The sequence below is a fragment of the Apteryx mantelli genome, chromosome 28 (assembly GCF_036417845.1).
Source record: "Apteryx mantelli isolate bAptMan1 chromosome 28, bAptMan1.hap1, whole genome shotgun sequence".
Lineage (NCBI taxonomy): Eukaryota > Metazoa > Chordata > Aves > Apterygiformes > Apterygidae > Apteryx > Apteryx mantelli.
Window position 1 is genome coordinate 1,012,367 of NC_090005.1, and position 8,959 is coordinate 1,021,325.

The 8,959-nt window shown below is 49.1% G+C and overlaps 1 protein-coding gene across 1 annotated transcript; it reads left to right on the top strand.

Moving 5' to 3' along the window:
- Positions 1 to 2,775: 2,775 nt before the first annotated feature.
- LOC106487602 (keratin, type I cytoskeletal 14) lies at positions 2,776 to 8,506 on the top strand. Its single transcript, XM_067312137.1, has 8 exons — positions 2,776 to 3,360; positions 5,264 to 5,346; positions 5,676 to 5,832; positions 6,237 to 6,398; positions 6,494 to 6,619; positions 6,747 to 6,967; positions 7,643 to 7,692; positions 8,220 to 8,506. Exons 1-8 carry the CDS (start codon positions 2,824 to 2,826, stop codon positions 8,315 to 8,317), a joined length of 1,434 nt encoding a protein of 477 aa, XP_067168238.1. The 5' UTR covers positions 2,776 to 2,823; the 3' UTR covers positions 8,318 to 8,506.
- The last annotated feature ends 453 nt before the right edge of the window (positions 8,507 to 8,959 follow it).

An 8,959-nucleotide genomic window follows, 5' to 3' on the forward strand; every position in this document is an offset into this window, starting at 1 on the left:
CCCCCTGTTTTAATTACTCCTGCTACTGCGAAGCGTGGGGTAGGTGTGGAAAACAGCTGCGGCTTCTCCCGTCCCGAGCACTAACGGGAGGCCTGGCCTTCGGGAGGCACAGAGGCGGGCGCCGCCGGGGCGGCTCGGCTGATGCGCAGTGGCAGCTCGAGGCACGCTTCCGAGAGAGCTGTTTTATTTCAGAAAGATGGCTTGACTTCTCAGGCTAGACTGAATTAATTTGACAGGAAAGACCACCGTAAAAAGAGACATTAAGGTGTGGCTTTTCAGCTCATTTTAGGAAACTTTCTTGTGCTAATTTGATACTCGGGCAAACTTTGTAAGTGCACTAAAACAAACAGAAATGTGCGTTTGTCCAGGCAGTTTCATCTACCAGGTCTGCTGCTATGTATGTCTGGAGCTAGAATTTCATCTTCTTTCTCCTCCTGAAGTAAGATAGAATTGTATTTTTAAACACCAATGTTTTTCCACGAAATTATTGTTATGCCACAGAATTTGCATTCTGATTTTGAAATGTGTGAGAAATAGGCTCTTAGTGTGCAGGTGCCTGTGAAGCAGAGGCAGAATCTGATTTATTAATAGTCAGTTTTAAGAAAGAGTGTGATTCAAACAATATGGAGTCATTTGTGCTTGTGCCGAACAGGTGGTCATGCTAAATAACGTCTCAGAATTTTTAAAATGTTGTTTTAAATCTTAATTAACACCTTATAACTTTAATTGACACCTTATGGTATTATCAAAATATCATAGATATTTTGAGCAATGCATATTTTTCTGACGCACTTATGGTGGTTGAATAGAAAACAAAAGACGAAAGAAAAGGCAATTTCACATAAAGAAAGAACACGTGTTAGCCTCGTTGCAACGCCGCGCAGGTCACCCGCCCGGTGCTGTGTCTGTGGCAAGCCGATCGCTGCTGCTGCCTGACCGGCGTGGAAGGCCAAGCTGCCGTCAAGGCCGAGGGTCTGCGCCTCCGCGGGGATTTTGCAGTGTCTTTGTCACTGATGGTCCCCCGTTTCCCACATCATCCTCAGCAGGGACGACCCGCTAGTTCTGTCCTTTTTCTTTTTTAACCTGGGTGAGGCTAGAGGGATGATGCCGGGGGAAAGCACATTCCTGGGAGCTCAGCCTCACGGGCACCGCTCCGCTGCTGCCGCCTGCACCTGGGCCGGCATGCACGCAGCGGGCGCCAGCTGGCTCCGAGCCCCGGGTCTCGGCGTTCATGCGACATGAAGACACGACACCACCCAGCGACTGAATCCGCCCTCGAGCCCAGAGGGAACCGACTGCAATTTCCAAATCTTCATCTCCTGTTCCAGCGGGCTGTTGCACAGATCTGTCTCCATTCATGGCAGGCGAACAGAAGTGCCTGCAGCTGTGTTTCTCCATCGCAGCTAGGTAATGAAGGACACATCCCACCCACGGTGCGTATCATTTCCATTCTTCTTCCAGACGTGGCAGAGGCGGGGGGTGCGGGGGTCATGCAACTCGAAGCTACTTAGAAACATACCCATGTTGCTTATTTCCACACTCTTTCCCCCCCTTTTTGGCAAACGATCCAAGGAACATCATTCCTAAGAAACAGGAATGAGGGAAAAGGTTGTTGGGGCCTGCCTATGAAGATGGTAAAACAATTCACCAAGCACACACATGAGAAATATCTTCTCTTCCACACCCTGCATTATTAACTAGTGATACTCAAATTTGTGGTTTCTGCCCATGACGCAGCTCAGTACTGAGCTTGACCGTGCTTGACATGGTGATTTCCTAAGCCTTGGAGCTCTTCAGAGCCGAAGTCAGTAATCTCTCCTGGAGCTCAGTTTACATGGCACCCGTAAGCTCTGAACTCGCACTGAAGCTGTCCTCCCTGGTCACTACTGATCGATACGTCCATCACATTAGTGCTGCTATGCTACTGTCTGCAGTACACTCTCGTTTCCAGTTCTTAGAGCCCAATAGCTCTCAGACATCCTTGATTCACTTTATGCTATTCTGCATTATTGCCTGGAGAATCCCATGATTTTTAAGTTACTTCAGCTGAAAGCCGTACGCTGCCCTTTACAAATGGCTCGCTAGGCTCTCACCCACGGACAGCGAGACCCAACAACCCCTGCTCATCACCTTCGCGTGTTCTTCCCCTCTTGGGTGGGCTCTGAGCAGAACTCCCTCTTCATCACTACAGAACATCCCCTCCTCCGTGCATGAAAGAGAGGACTTGTATTTCCAGGATTGCTAGCCAAGTTCCTTCTAGCACCATTGTATTCCCGGGGCCGCAGACGTGCGTTCAGGGTTTCTGTGCCAGGATGGTAACCCGGCCAGTGTGCTACCTGCACGGCACAAGGGAGACAGCAAACGGTAGGAGCTAAGACAAGGAGACACAGCAAAAGAAATGCTGCCTTACCCCACTGAAACGCTGCTCTAAGAGTCTGAATAGCTCTGCTTCAGAGTTAACAGCACAGAGCAATATTAAAACATAGCCCTGAGCAAGGAGCCTCCTACTTTGAATCACACCTGACTATTTACTTGGAAACGGAAGAAGTATAAAGACGCCCTCTGTGAGATAAAAAGCTTTCTAGTGAAATATGACAAAAAGTATGACTAGAACAAAGGCAAAAAAGACAATTCTGGAAGTTGGCTCATATTTTAGGAGTGATGAAAATCATCAGGAATGCAACAGAAAAAAAAAAGAAGCACAGGCAACGCCTCTTGTCCGGGCTATAAAGGGCTCCGAGCCGGGGGGAAGTTTGCACTCACGGTCTTCCCCGCTGCACCCGCTGTCTCGCTCAAGCTCAAGAGCCTCTGCCATCCTTAGCCATGGCCACCACTGTCAGGCAATACTCCTCCTCCACGTCCCTCAAGGGATTCGGGGGAGGCTCCAGCAGGCTCTCCTCCGCGCGCCTTGGCGGAGGAGGGTACAGAGCCCCCAGCCTCAGCGGAAGGGCCAGTAGCTACTCGGTCTCTTCCCGCACTGTTTCGGGGCTCGGAAGTGGCCTCGGTGGGGGCTTTGGGGGCACCTACTGCAGCAGCATCGGAGGGGGCCTTGGCAGCGGCTTCGGGGGCGGCTATGGGGGCAGCTTTGGCAGTGGCTTTGGCGGTGGCTTTGGTGGTGGCTTCGGGGGCGGCTATGGGGGCAGCTTTGGAGGCGGCGAAGGCATTCTGCAAGCGGGAGAGAAGGCGACGATGCAGAACCTCAACGACCGCCTGGCTGCCTACCTGGACAAAGTGCGTGCCCTGGAGGAGGCCAACACTGACCTGGAGGTTAAGATCAGGGAATGGTACAAGAAGCAGGCACCTGGGCCAGACCGCGACTACAGCCCCTATTACAGGACTATCGAGGAGCTGAGGAGCAAGGTAGGATGCTATGATAACCAAAAGTTATCATTAAACTCACTTCATTAAAGTCACTTTTTTAAAGATTATCCTGTGCCTAAAAGCTGAAGGGTAGTGTATTAATTGATGACAGTTGGTCTAAGATGGGAAAACAGAAACAGCATGCTTGGAAATAAATGTCATAACCTATGAACAGCAAGTTTTTGATGATGTCCTGCACAAGGCACCAAAATGTGTCTTCTATTGAATATTTCAGTGTAGGGAGAAAGACGGGCAGGAAAGCAGGAGCCAGAGCCGATCAGCCCTTGGTTCAGGTTATTGGGTGCTACATGGCGTGTGCTGGCGCAGACGATACTAGATGCTACGAGGAGGCTGCCTTGCTAGGCATTTCCTGCCTTTAGGGGATGCTACTTGTGCCCCAAGTATGCGCTGCCTTTGCCAGGCTCCTGACTAAGCGCTCTGCAGGCAGGGACATGTTATCTCTTTGATATCTTTGATATCTTTGATATCTTTGATATTTGTTATCTCTATCTCCTGTAAAATGATATGCAAACAGGGATGCCAAGTAGTTTTCAAAAAGATCCTACAATTCAGACTAATCATTTATAGCCTGACAGGAGGCTGAAGATAGAGGTTAAGAAATGAAACTGCCCCTGGGATGCTTGTCCTTTGGGAAGTGCGAACACAGACACGAGCAAAAAAACAAGAGGAGTCAGAAAATACTGGGTTGTGGCAGGTAGCTTCAGAGGGGCTGAAGTCATGTGTGCACCGTGCTCTAAAATGCAGCAAAGGAAATCAGAGCTGGACTTGTTTCTTTATTCATAGCAAACACCAGTTTCTGTCCTTCCCCTCCTGCCCTGCTGCCGTTTCCACCCCATGATCAGCTCACATTACTCATCATGAGCTGATTCACTGGTCCTTCAACACGTCAACTGGTGACAGCATCCTCAGTCAGCCCAGGCTCCACGGAAGGGGAGGGGAGTCACCACAGGAGGTGTGCAGGGTGGTAATAACACCTGGTCCAGGATGGGAAACGCCAGGGAAATGGGGCTGCAGCCACTGACAGGCTCAGGAGTCAACCTCCGTGAGCACATCAAGTATCTCTGATTTTTCAGCTCTCTCTTCCCTTCTCTTGGGCTTCACAGCTGCTTTTGCCGTGACACACAAAGCTTCTCTGAATTCCAGCTTGTCAAGCGTGCTCTGATCCAGCACATGGAAAATGTGGAGGCAGAAGCTTCCTCCAGATCCAAGCAATGAACTACTGGGTCTCACACAAATCCCGTGCTGGGGATCTATAGGAAGGCAGCCCCTTTCTTTCCCCTCCAGCACTGCAGCTGGGATATTACCATATTAATACTTGTTCCTGCATATTAATACTCCTTTCCTGGATTATTGCTATGATATTCCCTGAAGCATCAGAACTCAGTGAGAGTTTTTCATTAGCTCGTGGTTACAGAAATTATTACTTCTAAAATGGCCAATCATTTTCAAAACCCCAGAACAAACATTTGCACCTCAGGCATAATTACAAAAGCAAAATGCTTCAGGGACAAGGTCCTCCTTCCTCATCTATTCTCCTTCTCAAATGAGCTGTTCTGAATTTTCAGCCAAAACCCAGAGCAGGGCCAGGCTGGGGTGAAACAACTCAGGGAGTGGTGTGACTGTTTGGAGACGTCATTTTGGTGGAGGGAACAGGCTGTGGCCTGTGTACACACTCCAGCATCTTCACAAGACCGAACTAGTACCAATGAGAGCTTAAGCTGGAATATCTTCTCTCCTCTCTTTGCAGAGTCCTTGTGGAAGTCCAACCCAGTGGGCAGGAGGTTCAGTGCTGCTCCTGTCCTTCCCCTAAACAGGAGCTCAGGCAGCAGCATGCAATCTTTTTGAAATATGATAACTCCTTCTCATCCTCTTTTTTCCCCAGATTCTTGCTGCAACGGTTGAAAACGCCAACATTGTCTTGCAGATTGACAATGCCAGGCTGGCAGCTGATGACTTCAGAACCAAGTAAGTCTAATGCCTTCAAGATCTCTTATCAGAAAGGAACATAAGGGAAAAGACAGTCTGTTTAAGGCTTTCCATTGCGTTCTGTACCTGAAGTCGCCCCACCTGTACACCAAGCACTAGAAGTGTGACATAAGGAAGTGTACATCTCTTCCTGGACAGAACGTTGTCTTGACTTTCCTGCACTGTACAAAGCTGCACATGCACATTTGATAAAAGATGTCTGGCAAAGAAAAAAAATGTTTAAATATGCCAAGCTAGGGAAGGAAGCAAGACAGAAAAAAATCTGTATCAGCTTGGCTCCAAGGTGCGACTGTATTCTTTGCTCCCAGGTTTGAGACGGAGCAGGCTCTGCGCCTGAGCGTGGAGGCTGACATCAATGGCCTGCGCAGAGTCCTGGACGAGCTGACCCTGGCCAGAGCTGACCTGGAGATGCAGATCGAGAACCTGAAGGAGGAGCTGGCCTACCTCAAGAAGAACCATGAGGAGGTGAGCAGAGCCAGGCACAAACTGGGACCCACAAAGTGTACCTTGTGCCTAATGCAAAGGGGGTCACATCCCATTTGCAGGACTGTCTCTGAAATTAGGGCTGTCAGGAGAGACCTGACTGGGTAAGGCGGAGGGAAACAATCCCTCTTGTAGCTCAGGTAAAGGACATCCACCACTTGGCTCCTGAGGAAGACAGGATGAGGAATATACCCTTGGGCTTCACTACTATGCTGTGAAACCCACAATAGATACAATTTTTCTTTCCAGAGAGACAGAAATTCTAAAAGAAAATTTGGGAAATTTGGGGGATTTTTGTGTTGGGTGTGAGAAGACCAATCTGAAATTTGTCATGGTATGAATACAGTGTTATCATTTTGATGTGTATAACGTGTCTTTTGCACCAGGAAATGAATGCCATGCGTGGACAGGTGGGTGGAGAGATCAGCGTGGAGATGGATGCTGCTCCTGGAATCGACCTCACCAAGATCCTCACTGAGATGAGAGAGCAGTATGAGACCTTGGCCGAGAAGAACCGCAGGGATGCTGAGCAGTGGTTCTTCAGCAAGGTGAGCTCACTCACCGGCTGCAGAGCAGGGCGTGCTGCACCCAAGGCTTTGCCTGCTTGCCTCTCCTCTAACGCTATGGTTTTGTCTCGCTGCAGACGGAAGAGCTCAACCGGGAGGTGGCCATCAACACGGAGCAGCTTCAGAGCGGCAAGACGGAGATCACCGAACTGCGACGCACCATCCAGAGCCTGGAGATAGACCTGCAGTCCCAGCTCAGCACGGTACGAGTGCCCCGCTCCAGCTGCAGGGTGGGACTCACGTGGGACTGTGGGCAAGGGAAAACATGGGTGGCCCTCTCACTCCTGCCCGCCGTCCCTCTCTGAGACCGTCCCTCTCCTCCGCATGCAGAAAGCGGCGCTGGAAAGCTCCCTGGCTGACACGGAAGCCCGCTACGGCACCCAGCTGGCCCAGCTCCAGGTCCTCATCACCAGCGTGGAGGAGCAGCTGGCCGAGCTGCGGTGCGACATGGAGCGCCAGAACCACGACTACAGGAACCTGCTGGACGTCAAGACCCGCCTGGAGCAGGAGATCGCCACGTACCGCCGCCTCCTGGAGGGCGAGGATGCCCAGTACGTACAAGGGCTTTGCTCGAGACACAGGGGTGGGGAGCAGATGGGTAATAGTCAAGGACAGAAAATGTGCTGTTTAGGGACTCATTTGGAATGCCAGATTGTGCCAGATTCACATGTTTCTGTTCAGACCAACCAAGGACCCCAGTAGTGCTATTCCTGTTTTCGGTCTGCAGCGAGATGCTGTAAGAGGTCCTAGTCGCTGCTGGAACAGGGCAGTGGTCCTTTCCCACCCTAGAAGAGACGGAGTGGAGCAGCGCTTAGAGCAATTGCCTGGGAGTCTGGAGAATTAGTGTCTTATGTGATCTCCAGCCTAATTCTTCAATTAAATTCTCTTGGTTCAAGGCTCTAGCTCAAATAACATCAGGAAGTGTTTGAGGCATACAGTATCAAAAAGAGCCCTGAGATGCTCAGAAAGGCCTGCTACTGAGCTATTATAGTGGATAATTTTAAGGGGAATCAATTAAATTGCTTCAGAGGTTAAAAATAAGACCTAATGAAAATGAACATTATCAAGACTATATTCTCAATAATTGCTTGCTGTTGCTTTAGTGTGTAAGATTTTTAACCTCTTTTTTGACTTGTCATCCTCTCCCTCCTGAATACAAAGCCTATGAAACAACAACAAAAAGAATTTGTTCTTAACTTCTCTTTCTTTTTCTTCTTCTCTTACAGCATCTCTTCCCAGTACTCCTCTGCTATGTCCTCACACTCTGGTAGAGATGGTAAGAACGTCTCTTACTTCACCCATCTATAACAAACAGCTTTGAGACGTGCTTTCAGAGCAGCTGTCAAACTGACAGAGCGAACACCGTTCCTCAGTCATGCCTCGCTGGCTGAATCACAACGACAGTGGTCAAGACAGTGTGTGAGCATCTCACAACTGTTAACCACAGAAAAAAGCTGTAAAGAAGGGAAATACCTCACAGCTTGAATCGCATCTACAGTAGGAATGACTTGGCCTAAATGCGCCTTGTGATCGAGCAGCCAGACAATGTTCTAGCTTTACACAGACCTGAAAAATCAAACAATACCTGCAGATTTAAGGAGTGGGCTTTTTCCCTTCTTGGGCATTCTCATCAGCCTGGCTCTTCATTCCTCCTAACTAAAGTAGGATTGCCAATAACAACACGTGCAAAATACCTCATGGAATTTCCCACGTCATGCTTAAGCCCATGCAACATTCGACAGTGCATTAAGAAGTTTTTCTTTCTTGCTCTCAGAATAATTGTCTCTCGCTTTCCTTTTGCAGTAATGACAACTTCCCGCCAAGTCCGCACAATCGTTGAGGAGGTCCAGGACGGAAAGGTGGTCTCCTCCCGGGAGCAGGTTGCGCTCACCACCCGCTAGGAGTACCCTTGACCCCAGACTCAAGAGAGGGAAGGCTGAAACAAGCCCTGTCTGAGGCTGTATTTGATGGGGTTACGTCACAGAAAGCAGCCAGCTTCGTTCATTTGCTCCTCCTTCTTGTTTCACCCTAATTTCATTCGGGTGTCACAGCGCACTCTGTAAACGCTTAATAAAGCTTTTCTTCTCATTCATGCAGCTGCGGTCTCCTCTGTCCCTGATGCACGGTCTCCCACACCCTTAGGGCTGTGTGCTCATGCCAGGGAAAGTCCTCAGTAAGCACAGCAAGGAGCCCACAAGGGGAAACAGAGGGACACGGGTTCCATTTGGAGCAAAAATAATTTGAGAGGGCTCTTTTTTTGCTCATAAATACCTGGGACTGACTAAGGCATAAACCAGAGAAGTTTGATATGAAATGAAGGCAATGACAGAGGGATGATGTTTGAGGACAAAGTAAGTGCCACACATGAGCGGTAATTAAAGCCAACAATATCAAGCTCAGTTCTGTTACTTTTGGTCTCATAAGAATCACTTTCTCCTGTAAGTTAGACTCCAGCAAGATTACTACTATTCCAAGTGAGACAGGAGCACAACATCAAACTGGATGGCAAATCTTATATACACATTCTTACCATCTCATTTGAC